Genomic DNA, 20,722 nt, shown 5'->3' on the forward strand with positions numbered 1-20,722 from the left:
AACATTTCCTCCTTGGGCAGATTGCACAGTGAATAAAAGATGTATCTAGACTTGACTACAGGTCTATGTGTGATCTGAAGTGCTGATGTGGCCACAGACAGGACTAAAACAGATTTTTACCTCTCCTTGAGCAAGGAACACTTTGAATTCAGACTTCCCCACTCCTTCCGTTTCATACTACAATTCTCAAAAATCAGGATTGATTTCAGCCAGGCTTGAGAAGGTAGGAAACATGAGAATCTGCACAGATTTAATAATTACTCTCCATTTGAATCTTGCACCAATACAAATTAGAAAATCTAGCCAAGAAAATAAGTCAACTGGATTTCTGACTTTACGTTACACTGTAGAACCAGGTGGGAACACAATGATAAAACAGAGAGCAAACATTCTACAAAGTCTGGCTACGGTGCTCCCAAAGGGAAGTTCTCAGAGAGACACCACCTCAGGCCAGCTGCACAGGAAAAGGGAGGCCAAAAGAAAGGCTCAAGCTGCGTGCTATAATGCGTGAATCTCAGAAGAGTGAGAACCCCTCACCAGCTTCAGAGCTCAGTTTCAAACAGATTTTGAAATTATATGCTAGGGAGAACACATCACTTGCAACTAATGCAACAGACGGTGGAATTTCTGACAGCTAAAGATACTTTTTCGTGCTATACAGTATCAACCAAAAGCGTCATGGAAGCCTTTGGTCTGACCTAGTTTCGACTCAGTAGCAAGAAAAGCCAATGGTGCAATAGTGCGGGCACACCACTGCTTTGGAAGCTCGTCCTATGTCAAGAAAATACTACTACATTAGTCTTGAGGTACCTTGTGACACACAGCAGCTGTACCATCAGTGATATTGCACTCATGTTTACAGAACTGTGCAATTTTAGCCAAACTTTGATTGCATTTTTATGCCTTAATTAACTACAAAAGTAATGAGATTTTAGTCTGCAATTTAAGAATATTTATTTGCTGCAGGGATGGTGTAAATATGCATACAAAATAGATTGGACTCACAAATGCGTGACATGTATAACATGCGGAAAAATATTAAGGCATGTCTGATTATACTGACTGTAATAAGGCTTCAAGAAATAAGAAATAAGCAGATGCACAGATGGAAGGCAATTAGGATTTTAAACAGCACAGCAAAAGTTTCTCTTATCTCTTATCTAGCAGACATAGGGGTATTTGAATCATCATACACTTTATTCAGTGTAAGAAAGGGCACTTTGCTCCCTTTAATGCTGTAGTAAGAGTAATTAACCTTGCACTGCATTTGTATGCTAAGCTTGAAACATTTTCAAGCTAGGTAATCAGGCTACATTAGCACATACTAGCTTCAACAGCCAGTGGAGTCAGTTGCATTTTTCAGAGTTAATATTTGACAATGCTGTAAATCCAAAGACATTGTAATATGGGATTGAAGCAAGAATAACAACTTATTCTGCTGGTTAAGTATGGCATACAGCACATAAAAAATGGGCAGGATTTACAAGTGGTAGATTTATACGCCAACATCAAACAAAAAAACCACACTTGATATTTCACAAGGAGGAAGAAGTTTCCAGTATAGATTATAGCTTAGCAGAAGCAAGGTGAAAAGTACAGTTGTGATAAAACGTTAAGCCTCGTTTTTCAGAACTCTCATAAAAGATTTATTAATGAGGAGTCTTAAACTTATGTCTCATTGCTTTTAATTTTAATAATTCACCTCTAGAATTACAGGAAGGATTGCTTGTGACCATTTAGATATATAAGCCTAATTAACAGTTAGATATAAATATGGCTTAGCCTCCCTTTTTTATTTAAGTAACAACCAATTCTTAGATTACACTTCTGAGTATCTATTTATTACAGCTGTTATTTAAGTAGGGCATAAAAAGTTTCTCTCAACAGCTTCGTGGATCAGAGAAACAGCACCCAAGGTTTAAGACTCCAGTCCCACGTACGGTGTACAGTACCTCGGAGGAGCTTTCGTTGTTCACGTCCACGGCATTTCCTGGTGTGGCCGATGAATCCGAATCTGAGCTCTGAGATCCACCTCTACCTGGAGTCTGAAATAGAAGGGGGAGAGAAAAATGAGTGACTACAAACTGTATTTAATAAAGTATGGTATGTATCCTATGCAAAGGCCTCTCTTCTACTTGCTGGAATACAGAAGTAATTTTCTTCCAAAAGAATAATGAAGTGAACAAGCTGACAAGCAATTACATAATTTTCACTGCAACACTTCAACAAAAGCTTTTATCCAAGACTCTCCATGCATCAAAGAATAAGCAGACACCAGAAGCAAAGGCCAGGATTTTAAACAACTTCCTCTCATGAACGCTCAACACAAAACAAAGAATTATGTTAAACTCTGTCCTTGTATCACACGCTCTGATGTTAAATTAAGTCTCTAATCTCCTTTCCAATAGGAAAACACTAGAAATTACAATCTGAAGAGTTTCAGAAGCAGCAAACTAGCATCATACTATTTGCTTGATAACTTGTCTACAATCTGAACAAGCCTTTAAACAATTGAAAAACAGAAAACTAAAGACTGAGGACTCCGCTGATACAATAGGCACGCAAGCAGGTACACTGCCTTGATTTGGAAAAAATAAAAATAAAAAGCAAGCCTGTGGTAAAGTTAAAGCATGTTAACCAGTAAGACAACCTATAAAAATAAACTCCTATGAATATGTTGAAAATCAAAACAACAGTATTGATTTGAAACTACAGATGTAGAGAAAATAAGCAAATAAATTTGAAATACTACAATTCAACATCTGGATAGATGGATCAGAGCTTATAACCCTTATTTAAGTATAGCTTTGATTTAAATATTATTTAACTTCTTTTACTTATCTCCAGAATGCCACTACCTGACGAATAGCAGAAGAGTTAGCCTTTCAAAGCAAACATCAGTAAAGAAATTACCTTAATATTGATATGCAACCCTAGTTTCAACAAATAATAGACGTTCATTATCCAACTCCATTATGGCAATTGCAAATGGGATGAAGTAATGCTACTGCTGTATTTCAGCCCATCTGGAAATACTTCTAATGCCATAAAGGATCTGCTACTTTAATATAGGGGAGGAGAAAGATATAGAATTTTAAATATATCTACAGAGAGCGACAGAAGTAGATAAATAGTTTTAATTGCTAGATCTTGGTGTCTCCAAAACCTTCTTTGTTTTAGAATTTTCTTGCTCAAATATAACCTCTTTTTTTCCCAGACAAATCAGTTATATCACCTTTTGTATGGTATCTGCAGCCCTCATGCTTTTCCATCCTTTGAAAATTAAGTACATTTTCCTGCTTTGTTTTGTAAAGAATGTTCTATTTCCAACTTTCATAAAGATAACAGCCTTTTATTACTAATCAGATTAAAAAAATATGTAATAAGAAGGTCAAGTTTACTCATTAACGAGTTAATTCCCAGTTAGATACAGTTCAATTTTAGAAGGGCTCCGAAGACTGGCCAAAGGGAAGTGAGGAGGAGTGAAGCAGCAAGCTATTGGGGCTGCTGACAGTAAGTGAAGGACAGGACCATCTCTCCTCATTCCAGCCTTCTCTAGGGTTATCAGTTAAGTGATCAACATACGCTGGTTTTCCTACTCCCGTGACTTTTTTTATTTTAGCTGTTTTATGTTTCTAAAGAAAATAAGAACACAATATAGTTTCCTTCTAGTACCGCACACAAAAGCAATGGGCAAGGTAACGCAAGCTCTCCAAGTTAATAACATGAGAGGCAAAAAAGGTGTAAGCAAAGTATACCGTGCACATGCAAAGCACATCAAAGTGAAGGCATTAGTACTTCTCCAGGTCACTGACACTGACAGTAAACAAGGCACATGCCAGTGTGGACTACTGGTGCACGCTCATCAAGTTTTCATATGACATTGAACTGGGAGGACCAGCTGATACACTCAAGGGCAGGGCTGCCATTCAGAGGGACCTAGATGGGCTGGAGGAACGGGCCAACAGGAACCTCATGCAATTCAATAGGGAAAAATCTAGAGTCCTGTGCCTGGGAAGGAAAAACCCTGGCAGGACCACCGGCCTCTCTGCTGAAAAGGACCCAGGACTCATGTCAGGCGCAATCCGAACAGAAGTCAGCAGCACGCCCTGGCAGCAGGGACGGCCACCAGCACTCTGGGTTGTATTAACAGTGTCGTGGTTTAGCCCCAGCCAGCAACCAAGTACCACGCAGCCGCTCACTCACCCCCTCCACCCCCAGGTGGGATAGGGGAGAGAATTAGCCCCCAAAAAACCCTCATAGGTTCAGATAAAAACAGTTTAGTAGGAAAGCAAAGAAAGAGGAAACAACAGTGATAACAATAATAATAATATTACTGATAAAGGAATATACAAAAACCTGTGATGCACAATGCAGCAATTGCTCACCACCCAGTGATGGACAGCCCATCCCTGAGCAGCGATTCCCACCCCCCGGTGAACTCCAGTTTATGTACTGGGCATGACGTTATATGGTGGTGAATATCCTTTCGGCCAGTCTGGGCCAGCTGTCCTGGCTGTGCCCCCTCCCAGCTTCTTCTGCACCTCCCCTCTGGCAGAGCATGGGAAGCTGAGAAGTCCTTGACTTAGTATAAGCACTACAACTACTTAGCAACAACCAAAAACATCAGTGTGTTATCAACATTATCCTCATACCAAATCCAAAACACAGCACCATACCAGCCACCAGGAAAAAAAAACAACTCTATCCCAGCCAACCACCAAGGGAAGTGATCATCCCCCACTGACCAGCACCTGTTGGACCACACTGAGATACTGCATCCAGTTTTGGCTCTCCCAGTCCAGGGAAGACATTGATAAATCAGAGTGAGTTCAGCAAAAGGCCACCGACAGCTGGGGCTGGAGCACCTGCGCTATGGGGAGAAGCTGAGGGAACAGCAGGGCTGGCTCAGCCTGGAGCAGAGACAGCTTTAGGAGGGCCTAACAGCAGCCCCACCACCACCTACGAGGAGGTCATCAAAAAGAGGAAGCCAGGCTTCTCCCAGCAGCGCACAGTGGAAGGACAGGATGCAAAAACTGAAACAAGGAGGTTCCCACTGGACATAAGGAAAAGGGTCCCCAGCATGAGGCCAGGCCTGAGCAGCCTGCTCCTGGCCTCCAAGCTGGTCCTGCTCGCAGCAGGAGCTCAGACTAGAGAGCTCCTGAGCTCCCTTCCCACTCAAATTGTTCTGGGATCTCTGAAGCACTGCCCTGCATGTCCTGCAGGCAAGTCCTGCAGGAGAGCTCTGAAATGCAAGTTTAGTAACTCCATTAATGAAGACGTAGATTGTGTGCATTGACAGTCAGAAGACTAATATCTAAAACAACTGGTAAGGTGTAGCCAAGTTTCTCAGCAAGACAGGCAAGTCAGAATATTGCATCTAATATTATAAGAAGTTTTCTTCTGTTTATATAGTTCAGAAGTTCCTTTCCATGCAATCCATAAACCACAATCGTGCAACCCAGAGGTAAAGCTCACTTGTGAATCCATTTTGTGCGAGAACACAAAATCCAAAGAAGATGTACATATACATGTCTACATAAGGGAAGATGAAGAGGTCAGGTGTTAAAGCTTTCTTCCATAAAGGACCTTTCACAATATAAGAATTAATTTTTTATTGAAAGGAATTTTGTAAAAAGCTTTAGAAATCTCAGTATGATAAAAAGACTTTTGTATGGCCATTAGCTATGGCGGCCGTTGCGTTCTAGGAAGCCTGAGAACTTAGACCTCTATCTGTCCCAGCATCTACCTCCACAAGTAGCAACGGGATGTTTTGAAATGGAGAAAGTATCAGCATTAATGTACATGCACTTCTTTACTAATGCTTTACAAGAAGTGGAAGCCTTTTGTTCCACTCTTCAGCTCCAAAACCTACCTTCACGTAGCCTTGGGCAGAAAGACACGAGAGCAGAGGGAGAACCTGAACAAAACTTGATAGCCTGGGCAATGGCAATAAGAGATGGTCCAACCGTCTCTTCAGAGAGGCAGCATACACCTCCACTTTTCCAATACCTGAGCACATCCTTTCAGCATACCTAATGAATCATTTCATCCCAAAACCAAGAATATTCTGTGACAATTAGCATGATATTTTCTTCACCTTATATCATAACTTTACACAATGCTACTGTGCATTGTTAATCGCCTATCACATTTCACCCCAGAGTTGACTGCATTTCACAGTAAGATTTGCATATTAAGTTCTGCTAGTTCTAGCACTACAAATTGGAGATTATTACAACCTCCAGGATGAAAGCTCTTGTATTAAAAGTACAGTGTTATTACTATGTGGTTGATTAAAGTATTTGCTATATGAAACACTTCAGACACATTGTAATCACACTAAAAGGCACCGCGTGGCATGTCTTATTATGCACAATATACAAGACAGAAATTATTAAACAGTACCTGGTAAAATCCTTTTAACTTTTCAAAAAACAGTGTGGTCTCTTTAAAGGAAAAAGCATAATTCCAAGTTAGATTTAGAAAGCTTAGTACAAATAGGTGGCATTTTATGGCGAGTGGCATGCACAGGGAAAAAGGGTGGGAAGGAAAGAGGTCATTAAGTAACTTTGAAGATCTGGAGAAACACCATAGCATCCATTTGCAAAGTAATACAGACTATAACACAAATTTGGAAGGATGTTATGGAAGCCAAGACCATAAATGCAATTAATTTATCTTTCAAGGCTGTACTATAATCTCAACATCCTTCACCAGCCAAATAATGGGGGATGGGGAATGTTTTTTTACCTGATCATTGCATGATCAAATAGGTTCACATACATGTTTAAGCTAGGCTCCCAGACCACTGTTATATCACATTCCTTAAAAATCCAAACAAACAAACAAAAACCAAACAACACATTGAATAACTCAGACATTGTGAACTAAGGAAAGACTCAGAATGATGCTCTTTGTTTTCAGTTGGACCATACAGGGGAGCAAAAGAATGACTTATGAATCCCATAGGAAAAGTAAATTTTTACACAGGCTTCTGTATATGTATTTTTACAAAATTAACATTTGACCCTTAAAGGTATACCTGGAGTTGAAAGACTGATGCAAAAATAGTCTCTCACCCAGCATATTTCTTTCATAGTTGTCAGAGTTGTATTTGTCTACTTTGCAGAGAAGCATATGGTTCTACTACTAGCACTAGAGTTGTTGAAGTAATATGGTAAACTTCATAATGTTGTTCTGTGTTGCCTCAAAACTGAAAGCTAATATAAAGAAACATCATTAACAACAAAAAGGACAACAACAACTGCAGCTCATTTTCTGAAAAGGAATAGAAAATCATATAATGAATGCATTGAGCTAATTCATTAAAATGACAGAGTACAAATATGGATTGCTACCGTGCCATTTTTGCATAGTCATTTATCTGTCTATAGCTACACTCCATTCAGTTATGATACTCTTTTCAGCAGTTTTAAATTCAGAATAAATTAAACCTTTGAAAAAATATGTTAAGCCTTGAGAAAGTCTGAATATCTTTGAAAATCTGTTTTGCCAGCACAGATTTAAATACTACAGAAGGGTACTGTTGTCTAAACATAGGTCCTGAAGCAACCAACAAGATGCACGAATGAGAAGAAGGCCAAAGTCCTTGTTATCAAACAACTCTCAGTGCTAGAAACTGAGTACAGTGCAATATAGAACAGTAATATTGTTTACTTCCAAAGCAGCATGATGCTATTTCATGACTCCGTAAAACAAAATGACTCCTGACTTCACAGTGCATATAACCTTTCCTTCCCATCATGCCATCGGTCCCACACAAGCAGACCTTGTGCCCAGGAAGAGACACACGTGCTCCCTTCGACGCCCCAGGGAGGGCACAGGCACAGCTGCAGTTCAGCATCCACCCGAGTAAATACACTATCTAGCCAGCCCTGCAATTACAAACGCAAAAAATTATAGGTAAGGCATGAGATATGCAGTGCATCCCAGACAAGTAAATATCTGTTCCTGAGCTTGGAGTAAGAGAAAAGGTGACTTTACTACCCGAGCTACAGAAATGCCAGCAAATCCCTGTTCTCCACCTAGACCCCAAGATCTCAAGACCAAGAACTGAAGCATTGTTAGAAACAGAGCAATAGGATCTTACCACCCAAATACAGTACAGCCACTAAAAGTTGTAGACAGCCAGTTAAACACAAAGACGACAAAAACTAATGTAAACGGTAGTCACACTGCCCCAACAGATGAGCGCTTCACGACAAATCATGAGTAATGGGAAGAAGACTCAGAAGGTCAAAGTAATCAGTTTTCCACCAGCTGAAAATAAAATGAAAAAAAATGGGGGTTTTTTGTGGTTTTTTTTCAAGTTTTGGTATCTTGCAAATGTAAGAAGTGAGCTCTGCTTTAACAAACCAGAGGCAATAGCCACTGTCCCACTAGTAGATGAACAACTGAGAGGGTACACAATAGCCACAAAGGGCCTTCAAGAGTTGAATGCAATAAAGACAAGATAGGTCTCTAAAGAATACGTATATGCAGGGCTGACGAAAATCAAAATATCTGTGCAGGAAAGTTGTGTCTCGAACATTCCACACAGATGTCTTTTGGGAGAGACTACCTTTTTCTAGATCAGTACGCCGATCAATGCATGAAACTGAAGAGCGGCAAGAATGAATGAAAGGGTGTTTTACAGTGCAAACGTACAGAACAGATGGATCCCTGAGATGTCACACTGGAACATACGTAAAATTTAGAAACAGCTTGCAGGGAAAGGACCTAAAATGAGCACCTAGTTGAAGACAGGATGGAGATACTAACTTCAAAACATAAATGTGCAATGTTCAGTAGTAATGAGTATATAATACTTTCTATTTTGAAAATATGCCAAAGTCACCATGAAGAGGCTTTTAAAAACAGAATTACAACTGTGAAAGAAATAAAAAAGTGATCAGGGAACAGAAGAAGTGTAAAAAAGACACATCTGATGTGTTAAGACTTCAGGAATCAGAATTTCAAATAGGTGACTAAAACTATAAGCAGTATCTTTGTAACTTTTGTCCTCCTTTTGCTGCTTGATGGACAGCTGAGTTACAAAAAAGAAAGGAACATAATAAGGAATTCCTTTTTTTTTTTTTTAAACATACTTCCATAACTCAAGTTGTATCACCAGTAATGACTAGCCATCCAGCTAGAAAGGATGGCATCACCTATAATCAAATAATAAACCAAATACATATACAAGAAATGACATTTCAGTGACTGGAAGGGGGGCAGGTTTGACAGCTATACGAATGATGCAGAAGTAAAGGGTCAAGAGGAAGTTCCTTGACCTTCAAATTACTGCCACAGACACGCGAAAGACACTACAGAATCACAGAATCATCAAGACTGGAAAAGACCTTTCAGATCATCAAGTCCAACCATCAACACAACACCACCATGCCCACTACACCATGTCCTGAAGTGCCACCTCTACATGTTTTTTGAACACTTCCAGTGATGGTGATTCCACCACCTCCCTGGGCAGCATGTTCCAATGCTTGACCACTCTCTCCATAAAGAAATTTTTTCTGATATCCAGTCTAAAACTTCTCTGGCACAACTTGAGGCAATTTCCTCTCGTACTATCGCTTGTTACTTGGGAGAAGAGACCAACACTCACCTCACCACAACCCCCTTTCAGGTAGTTGTACAGAGCAAAAGTCTCTCCCCTCAGCCTCCTCTTCTCCAGACTGAACAATCCCAGTTCCCTCGGCCGCTCCTCGTAAGGCTTGTGCTCCAGTCCCCTCACCAGCTTCGTTGCCCTTCTCTGGACACACTCCAGCAACTCAACGTCCCTCTTGTAGTGAGGGGCCCAAAACTGAACACAGTATTCGAGGTGCAGCCTCACCAGTGCCGAGTACAGGGGCACAATCACTTCCCTACTCCTGCTGGCCACACTATTGCTGATACGGCCCAGGATGCTGTTGGCCTTTTTGGCCACCTGGGCACACTGCTGGCTTATATTCAGCCAGCTGTCAATCAGCACCCTCAGGTCCTTTTCTGCCGGGCAGCTCTCCAGCCACTCCTCCCCAGGCCTGTAGTGTTGCATGGGGTTGTGTGACCAAAGTGGCTTAATACTCATGCTCTTCATGAAGAAATTTGACAGTAAGCTAAAGCTCACTATTAACACCAAAGAAGATCAGAAGTCTTCTTCATACTTTACCAACAGCAGATCGTAAGTCAAAAAGGTATGCATGAGGTCATGAATACAATCACTACTTTTATACACGGCCTAAAAGCCCTCGTAATAAAAGATGGATTTTTAAGAGCATAGTTACTTGCACCAATTAAAAGATTAACATCTTTAAAAATCTTGACATTTCTCTATTTATTTTTTGGGCAAGAAGAAGTCTCTTTCACCTTTGTTGGCAATTAGCTGTAATCCTGTAATTTTGGGGAGCCACTAGGGTATAGTTACTTGTTTCAACTTTTTAGAGGAGATGGCTGTTTCTAACACAGGAAAACTTTTGCACTGACTTTAGATTTTTAATAGGAAGTGTTTAGTTGAACTTGTACTTGGGGGTAAATTTCCTTTGGCGCTGTATCAAGCTTTTTCCTACATCATAGAAGGTCTCCTTGACAGCCTGTTATTTCTCAGAATCAATAAACACCCAGTTAAATGCTGCCAATATTTAATTAGATCCGTACTAAGTTTCCCTGCTTGTTAGCAGGGCTTCCCATCAAACTTCAGGAAGGAAGTTCTTCCCTGTAAACATGAAGCTCCAAATAGACCAAGAGCGATCTTCACCTGCTCAGGGTCTATGACCGAAAAACAATTTCAGGCACGCTTTACGCTGAAAAAGTTGGCGGTATGCATACCGATGTACTTTCTTCCCCTCCGTTAACTCTCATTCTTCTAGCAATGCTTCCTTGCATGGCAGGTAAGGAAAGCACGCCAGCATGTCCAATAAAACACTCTTTCACAGAGGTGTTATGCAGACAGCACGCTTCGAAAGAAACATCAGATAAAACGCAGAAGGCAGCTGGCTTCCCCTCTATCCGTGAGCGCCTTCTGCGTGACACCAACACCACTGTCTTGCGGTGCGGGATCTGGAGCGCTGCCTTCCCCACGCTGGCGTGACTCAACCCTTTTCGGTGCATCCTCCAGCAGGGCGCCAGCGACGAAGGGCTCGCCGAGCCATGCTGACACCTGCCCTTCACCAGCACCTCCCTGACAGCTTCCACCAGAGCCACGAGTGAACTGCATGGCGGCTTGCATTGCCACGGAGCTACGCAAGGATTCTGGAAGGCGAGAAGGGTTTCAAAAAGTGTCACAACTTGGCTTTTCAAACCAGCCAGAGCTGCCGGAAAAGCTGGTTCCTAAAATAAGGGAGACAGCTGGCCGGTGTCTGCCGGGCTGGATCTCGGCGTTAGGAGCCCGTTTGCCAGCTGGCCCCCAGCGAAAGAACCCCAGGCCGCCGCGGCGGCTCTGCCCAGGCTGAGCTTCCCTTGAACCTGCCCCAAGCGCGGGCGGCCCGCCGCCGCGGCGACGAGCGAAGGCGGCGGGCGGAGACGCCGCCGCGCTGCGGGAAGAAGCCACGCCGGGACAGGGCCGCCCCTCGCCCCACCAACAGGCCCCTCGCCCGGCCGCGGGGGTCCGCCCGGCCGCCGGCACCTCCGCCCAGCCCAGGGCGACGCCGCCGCCCCCAGCCGAGCCGGGACGCGGCGCGGTAGCGCGGGCCCGGCCCGGCCCACCGGGGCTTCGGCTGTCCCCGGCGGCGGGCAAGCTCACGGCCTCCGCGGGCCTACGCCCTCCCGTGCGCCTCAGGACAGGATGGGACGGGCCGGTGGCTCCGGCCCCGCCGCGGGGAGCCCGGCCCCGAGCCCGGCCGGCACCAGGAAGCGGCGCGGCACGGCACGCTGCCCTCGCCGCCGGGGCGGGTCTCGCTGCCTTACCCGCTGCAGAATCCGCCTGAGCATGGTGGCGGAGCCCGGATGCCGCCGGGCAGCGGCGGGCAGGCCGAGGGGGAAGCCGCGGGGCCCCGCGCAGCGCCGCCCCCGCCCCGCAGGAGTCCGGCGCGGCCCGCTCGCCCCGTGACAGTCGCCGCGGCCGGGGGGGCGGGGCAGGCGCCGGGGCGGGACCGCGCCGCAGCCGCACCGCCTCGGGGAGGGGCGGGCCCGGCGGGGACGCGGCTGTCGCCGCCCGCCCGCGGGGAACCGGGAGAAGGGAAAAAGGGGGAGAGAGGCCGGGGGGCGCCCAGGGGGAGGACGGCGGGCCGGCGGGGGCTGCCCCTGGGGACGAGGTCGCTGTGACGGTGCGGGGTTCTGCGCCCCGATCTCCTCCACGGGGGCCCGGGCCGGGCTCCTTCCCGCCGCGCCGGGCCCAGCAGCGCCGCTCTCGGTGCGCCGCCTGCTCTCCGCCTCCCGCCTCTGCCGCCCGGGAGGCGTCCCGGCTGCTGAGGGCAGGGGAGAAGGGAGGGCGGCCGTATCTGCCGCCGGCCCTCGCCCTCTGCCCGCCCGGCCTGCGGTGACCGCGCAGCCGGCTGGCGGGAGGCGGCCGGGCGGGTTCCCAGCCCCGCGGCGGCACGGCCGTTCTCCCCTCGGGGGCTGCCGCAGGCGCCTGGCAGCCGCGGGGCCCGCTCGCTGCTGCCCTGTCTCTGGAACGGGGTCCCGGCCAGGGGAAGGAAACAACCTGTCGCTTAAACGTGCAGCCGAGGGCTCACTGCATGCGGCAAAGCGCAAACGCAGCTCCGTGTTGATTTTCTTAGTCCTGCGGTATCGGAAGTCCTGAGGAACGCACGTTAGAAGAGTCTTGCAGAAGCGTGCTTGTTTGGGTAATTAACTGGAAATGTAATTTCGAAGGAGCAATTGCTTCCTTCGAGCCCCGAACTGAAAAGGCGACCTTGTGGCATGACCCTTGAGATCTTTTTTAAATATCTGAAAAGAACATTTTGCTCGCACAAACGCACACCTACCTTCAAAAAAAAGTACAGCCCAAAAACACCAGTTCAACCGAGAAAGAATCTGTATCTGAGGCAAAAACCCACGTGAGACATGGCAGGAGAGTTGCTGGAATACCGGTAGCCTCTAGAATACGTAATTCAGCACGCTGAAGTTCCCTGTTCTATTCTAAATCTGCAACTTTTACATATCGGATGCAAGACAAAGGGTCATGAGCAAATAATAAGCCTGTTCAATGACTAATTGTGCTGAGTAGAACAAGTATCAGAGCAGAGCACCAGTTGTGCTGCAAGGATCGAAAACATTTTCCCACTCAAAGGTTGACATTTCTAAGCACTAAAAACCTCAGACTTAGCGTGAGTTATGAGCACATGACCAGAAGGATTCGGCTGCGGCAGCTTAAGGCTTGAGGCACAGTAGCGTTACGTGATTGAACTCAGTTTGCTCCAGCTACCAAGTGTTTTGTGCTGATGGCATTTAGTCCACAACCGGGGTGGGTTAAGAAGGCACATGCAGTCGGTAATGGGTTCAGCTGATGAGCGGTGACGTCTTTCATTGCATCCATTGCATCATTTTCATTTATGCGTCCATAGTACAAAAATGGCTTTGAAATTTGGCATTTAGGTTTGTTTCGGAATTTTGTACATGGGATTAATAAGGGGAATAGGATTGGTTTTGCACGGCTGTACAGTCCTTTAGATATCTAGGCAGGCTGTAGACATTTACCCTAAATCTAATCCAAATGACTGCAAATTTTAATCTCACTCCCTTTACCAGATATTTCAACAAAGGCAAGTGCTGGCCTAGACGATGAACTGCTGGAGTGCTCAATTTGCCATACCCAGGTAATTTAAGCAGCCCACCTTTGCAACACATTTTTTACTTTTCTAGGTTAGCAACCCCTGAGTGCTCGGAGGAAGATGATAGAGATTTGAGGCCACTAGTTGAAAGTTTTACATTAGAGGAGGATTTTCTTAGACAAGCCTTGCAAGGAAATGCATGATGCTTTATTTGTGTGAATGTTTGCGTGAACATATGCATCTGTCTCCCTGTCCACCCATCATTCCCTCAGTAACTTATGAATCCATTGGCCAATTTCAGTCAAACACAACAGAGCCAGATAAGGCTCAAAGATACTAAGTTCCTGTAAATTTAAATGGGCAGCCAGGGAGAGGAGAGAGACGCTATTGATTGCCGCTTGTAAACAAAAGACTGCAGTGTGACTGCCTTTACTAAATACCAGAGAATACACATAAAAATTCATCCTTGGGGCAGAGATCTAGAAAAAAAAGATTAAATCAGACCAATTTCCAGTGGAAGTCCTTGGTTTTAATTATTGTGTGTATGGTAATGCCTATGAATTCATATCATGTGCTGCCCTAATATTGAACCCTTAGGCTGTTAGAGTATAGGTTATGTCCTTAGGCGTGGGAGTTGTTAAGTTTTCATTTCATCCAACCTCATAAACTCTGCGAGGGGTTTGGTGACAGGAGGGTTAAAAGGTACCTTTCTATGGAGTCCATTGGTGGCAGAAAGCCTCAGACCACAGTCATGGCCAGACTTCCCCAAATCCAGCTAGAAGCAGGTACTTCATCCTCTTAAACAGAAGCAAACGGATGAAAGTCTGAACTACATCAACCTCCTGCATACCTGTGGAAGCCAGCATACCTTTATTTCAGTAGAGAACTGAAATCAGTCTTTTGACTGTACAAGCAGTAGTCGGGATGGCCCAGCATGCAGCAGTACCTCTCAGACCTTCCAACAGATACCTGCCTTTTCTTCTTTTTTAAATGGCTATACATATGACCAAATAAAAACAATGATTCCTGGACCATGGCTTATAGGAATCAGCACCCATGCAATCTTCTGCCATGACTGAGGGCCACAAGGAACCACCATCACTTGGTACAAAATGGCAGGAAAAATAATGTGTGGTGTATCCATAGCGCATATGCTTGCTCTAGACTTATGGCCTATAAATTTGCAAAGATTCTGAGCTACTGTCCTACATGTTTTCAGTGTTTATACAGATGATTTGTTTCAGATGTGTTAAGTTCCTGACCTCAAAATCTCATGGTCATAAGCTCCTTTAGGTTCATGATGTGCTGCACTGGAAAAGTATCCCATTTTTTCAAGATATTGCTTTTAAGTATCCTATTTATAAAAGGCATCAGCCGCTGGTTGTTTTTTTTTTTCCCCTGAGCTCTTTAACTGCACATTTTTGATTGTCGCTACATGCCGCTCATATACTTTCAGCAAGTAGTTTCAAATTTACCCACATCTCTCCTTTCAAGTTAAACTCTATGACACTCAGTTGAACACAGTTTGTTTAAAGGATTTATATGTTAAAAACCATAATAACTAGCAGGTAAAAGTAATGTCATGTTAAAAATCCACATCACAAACTATGGAACAGACAAAGAGAAATAATAAGATGAAAGAGTACTAAAAAATTGCTAACCATCTGTCTTCAAAGATTAAAACTTTCCATAAACTCCCCTTTATCTCCTCAGCCAAGCTCCTCCAACAAACCATGTTTGAGGTATTGGAGAAAACTAGCTTCTACACACAATTTAAATATGAACATACACCCCCCCCCCCAAATCCCAAGAAATTATACAACTTATGATATGGAAATTATTGATCAAAAGAAATACTTTATCTTAAAATACTTTATACAAGCACAGCAAATTTGTTAGCTCTTGGAAATTTTTTATAATATTTGTACAACAACTACTGTGCCTATTTATGGAATGGTAGCCAAGAAATCATCGAATCATAGAATCTCTGGGTTGGAAGGGACCTTTAAAGATCATCTAGTTCAACCCCCCTGCAAGGAGCAGGGACATCTTCAACAAGATCAGGTTGCTCAGAGCCCAGTCCAACCTGACCTTGAATCTTTCCAGGGATGGGGCATCTACCTCCTCTCTGGGCAACCTGTGCCAGAGTTTCACCACCCTCATTGGGAAATATTTCTTTCTTAGATCTAGTCTGAATCTACCTTTTCTTAGGTTAAAACCATTACCCCTTGTCCTGTTGCTACAGGCCCTGCTAAAATGTCTGTCCCCATCTTTCTTAGAAGCCCCCTTGGAAAGCTGCAATAAGGTCTCCCTGGAGCCTTCTCTTCTCCAGGCTGAACAACTCCAACTCTCTCAGCCTGTCCTCGTAGGAGAGGTGTTCCTTCCCTCTGATCATTTTTGTGGCCCTCCTCTGGACCCTCTCCAACAGGCCCATGTCTTTCCTGTGCCGAGGGCTCCAGAGCTAGACACAGGACTCCAGGTGCGGTCTCACCAGAGCAGAGGAGAGGATCAGAATCACCTCCCTTGACCTGCTGGCCACGCTGCTTTGGATGCAGCCCAGGATACGGTTGGTCTTCTGGGCTATGAGCGCACACTACTGCCTCAAATCACCTCCCTGTTCTCCATGTGCTTTAGCAGAGCTTCTAGGACGATCTGTTCCATGATCTTCCCAGGCACAGGGGTGAGGCTGATGGGTCGGTAGTTCCCAGGTTCCTCCTTGCTACCTTTTTTTTAAAATGGGTGCAACGTTTCCCTTTTTCCAGTCTCCAGAGACTTCACCTGACTGTCAGGACTTTTCAAATATCATGGAGAGTGGCTTGGCAACTACATCAGCCAATTACCTCAGGACTCTTGGATACATTTCATCAGGTCCCATAGACTTAGGAGAACTAAGATAAGAATTAAGAACAGCTAAAAGGTTTCTCAGAGCTCTCAAAATATGAAGATCTGTATTTGTTACTGAACTTACTATTTATGTAGTAATATACGTCAAAATGGACAATGGCTAAGTGTTAAAATGACAGCATCTATCTTGCCTTCAAAAAAGTTTGACAGTTTGGACTGAACTCTCAGTATTTCATTATTTACCATTTGGCTCCCTCTCAGCTTCATTAGGGGAAACAAATGTGTTCAGCCTGGAAAAATATTTAGGGTGGTTTTAAACTGGTGTTAGCAAATCAAGATTATCCAGTGGCTTGGGCACTAGTGTAAGACTTGGGAGACTGCATATCATTTTGTACTCAACCTAGAACTAGTCCTCTGAGCAACACTCCCCACCTATAAATAAGGAAATACTGTTACCTCTCTATTGTGAAAAGAAACTGGAATCTTGTGATGAAAAGCATTATAGAAGAGTCAAATATTACTACTAATGTAAATTTATTGGCAATCAATTAGGTGGTGATAACCAAATTATTTATGAGCAGTGAAAGAAATTAAGCCTAGTTTCCCATGAAGAACATATCCCTCGGCTTCACCTTTACAGAAACTCCATCTCTGTCTCTCCAAGGCCACTCGAGGTCCCCACCACACAGGAGACAGGATGTGCTGTGGTCGGTCCAGAGCTGCACAGGATCTCCTGTACATCAGCTTGGCTCGCTGACTTTTCCAGTAGCATAAACACGGATCTTTTACCTCTACCCAGTCATCAATTTTGTCAGAAACCCAAGAAATGTAACTACCTTTGAGACATCTGTGCCTCTTTCAGTTTAAACTACCCCATGGGTTCAAAAGGTATGTGGTGAGAAGCAGAGGGGAAGGGGATTGAAAGACACAAGAGGTCACCTCTGCTTCCCTAGGGAGCTAAGCAAAACCCGTAGGGTGGTTTTAGTCTATGTTTGAACGAGTCACCAACTGTTCCTGACCCATTCCCTTCTTGCTGCAGAGGAAAATAACAGCTCTTCAATTCTTCCCTTGAGGTACTGAAGAGGTTGGCCAGACCATCAGTACTTCACCCTGCATGTGTTAGGGTGAGGGTGTTTGCTCAGCTACTTTAGAACCAGGCTGACTCTGTGATGACGTCTGTAACAAAGAGCTGATGACTGGAGGCCAGCTCCTGCACTGCAGAAAGCCTCTTCCAAGTCAGTGCAATTACTTGCATGAGTAACAAGCATGTGTGCTAATAGAGGCTGCATGGCTAGCATTAACACCAACTCCAAGAGCTCGACGTCATGACTTCTATCTAGTGTTACAGAACCTGAACGTTGTAGGATTTGCGCAGCTCCCCTCAGGTACTCCCAACTGAAGACAGAAATATTAGAATTATCTCTATTAACAACAAAAAATTGCTCCAGTGACTGTTTTGTGGGGTTTTTTTCCACCCACCCCAAGACTGAATCACTGTGTGGGGTATGCCATGTAGCTTTGCTGGAGTAGCTGGAGAGTCAGGCACTGAAACTAGAGAAAGCCCAGCAGCATGCAAGAGAACTTAAGTCATAAATATGTATGAGTTCATGTAAAAAATAAACCTGATATTAATATAACCAAAATCTGAGATGAAGAAGATCTGCCGCTGAGTCATGCAGAGCACTCTTTGCCAAATGCCTCAGCTAAGAAATTATTCTGCGTAAAGTTGAAAGCCTGCCACAAAACAAACGCTTCCAAATTCCACCCTAAAAAGCTGTGGCGATACCATGGCCATTCTGATCCCGTTACTTCAGAGACGTTAGCGCTTGCTGGCAGGTTTCCTAGGCACTTTCCAGTAAACGGCACAGAAAATGGGTAAATAGGAGCAAGAGAGGTGATTGGTGGAATTCCATTGCGGAGTAAAATTCAAATATTTTAATGAACACATTTGGTGGGGGTTACTTATCTGCTCACTTTGGTATGTGCTAATATACATACGTAGCTTCCCTCTTTTTGAGTCTTAGACACAAACTTATTCATCTTCATCAGTCTAGGCACGTTTGAGGCTATTTCAAAGATTTTTCAGCAAAACACTTAAAATGCCAAATGAAATAAGCAGGGGAGCCCTTAGTTATGCAAGTTGTAGGGGATGCCAGTAGTACTGATCATTTAAATTAGTCTTATTAGGACTCTTTTAGTTACAGTCAAGATATAAAATGGATCTTCAATGTCATATATGAAGATTTAGTGATAATAGAGTTATGGGTGTTGTTTCAATCATGCTTCTGAATAACTGCAAAAAAGCTGAGGGTCGGGGGGGCCGGTTCAAACACAGATCCAACCAAATGTAGCAAGAAGCTTTTTTATTAATGTGTGAAGATCTATACAGAACTGATTCAAACACTGTCCTCTCTCTCTGAAAATTAATGCACTATTTGTTCATAGCTTTGTATGTAAGCAGATGCAATAAATGTTGGCTTTGTTGGGAGTCATTATGTACACGCCTTGCATCAGCAATTCAGTTAAATCTTTTTAAATGGTCATAATAGAAGCTGCTAAATAAAGAGGACAAATTTTAACCATAAAAGGAGGTTGACAGGCTTTCTTAAAACAGTAAACAAATACTCCTGTAGCTTTAGAGTGATCACACAAAGCTTAACGGCATCTGTTATTACAAACTTAACCTCTCAAAGTCTTCCAGATTTGTATTTTAATTCTAGAAATTTACTGAATCTAGGATCCAAAAAGCTATTTTTAAGCTGAACAGTATTACACTGCTAAATGCCCTGCTGGCCAGCCCTTGATTTTCTTGCAGTACTAGCCAAACCTGTCTATGTAGCAATTGTAGTAATGATTTAGACATGAGGAAGAATCTCGGTTATAAGCAAAAGAGGATTAAAAATCTCTCTTGGTTAAGCATTTTTTTTTAAGTTAAAAAGTTCATACTAAAAGAATAATGAGTGGGGCCTTTCATTCATCATCTTCCTTTCCTGGTATAAAGCAGGTAAGATTTGTAATTTCATAAAATAGTATATGAAGTTTGCAAACAAAAAAAAATGCTAATTTATAAATGGAAAATAAAACGTGTATACCAAAGCATAGGGCAAACAGGCACTGGGAATCAATGAAGGAAAAAGTAACAAATGCATTTCCTGTGGAGTGATGAAATGCTACCTGCTTACCTGGTTCTCAAGAATCAACCCTTCAGCACCTGAGGCTTCCCTTTCATTAAATGCCAGCTACATGCATTACTGGGTCAACTGACAACACAATTTTAATCTGGATCAAATACACGTGCACTACTGTATTTCTGTATCTTCTGAACTGACAAGAGCGTGGGATGAAGTGTTAAAGCAGTTTTATACTTTCTGTTGACTGTAAGTTCATTGCAGGCAAAAAAACCCCATCAAATCCATTATAAAGCTGGCCAGAAGAAAGTTATTGCTTGAAAACAATGCTAACACATTTTATTAGGTGGGATAAGTTTGTATCAGACCTGCAATTTTACTGTTTCTTCTGGTAACTTTTCTGATTCACTGTTAAGTACTCTGAAGCCAGATTTACCAAGCCATGTAACCAAAGCCTGGCCTCTATACTTGTCTTTTCTTAGATGGTTGTTACCTGTAATGGTAAAAACAAAGTCAGTGATGCATACGATCACAAAGTAAGTAAGTGTTCACTCCTCATTTCCAGCTTGGTATCATAATGATACGGAAATTGTTCCTCCAAAACTGGCTATTACATACTGTAGAAGCCTATAGCATGGGCCATCTCTACCTAAAAAAGTGTTTGAACCAAATAAGCAAGAAAAAGCATCTTCTAAGAAAAAAAATTACAAAACCAATTAAAACCATCCAACCTGCAAAATGTCTCAGTGGTGGTTTAACTACTTGGCTAGAATATGTGTTTAGTGCACCAAAATCCCTTGATGAGTTTGCCAGGTGATTTAAATGAGCAAGAAATGGAAAATCAGGTGTACTGTTTGAAGTTGGCATATTTTATTAATATCGGACATTTCTGATCAAACATAGAAATTTCCCATAATGAATAATAAAGCCTTTTTTGGTAGGCAGTTGGACAATTCTGATTTGTATAAAAATCCTTCCATTTTAAGCCTGTGTAGCATAATCACAGACCCTGACAGTGTAATTGCAAAAACATAAGGTTAA

The 20,722-nt window shown here is 43.4% G+C and overlaps 1 protein-coding gene across 1 annotated transcript in view; it reads right to left on the reverse strand.

The window, feature by feature from the left end:
- Positions 1-11,928, reverse strand: part of EEA1 (early endosome antigen 1) — a gene marked incomplete at its 5' end in the record, with an annotated part of 71,756 nt that extends 59,828 nt beyond the window's left edge. Inside the window, 2 exons of the mRNA XM_082014015.1 lie at positions 1,953-2,045; positions 11,905-11,928. Coding sequence (XP_081870141.1) covers positions 1,953-2,045; positions 11,905-11,928 — 117 coding nt within the window. The remainder of the gene's footprint in view (positions 1-1,952; positions 2,046-11,904) is intronic.
- Between the last annotated feature and the right edge of the window lie 8,794 nt (positions 11,929-20,722).

Source organism: Phaethon aethereus, assembly GCF_964289735.1.
Source record: "Phaethon aethereus genome assembly, chromosome: 1".
Taxonomy (NCBI): domain Eukaryota; kingdom Metazoa; phylum Chordata; class Aves; order Phaethontiformes; family Phaethontidae; genus Phaethon; species Phaethon aethereus.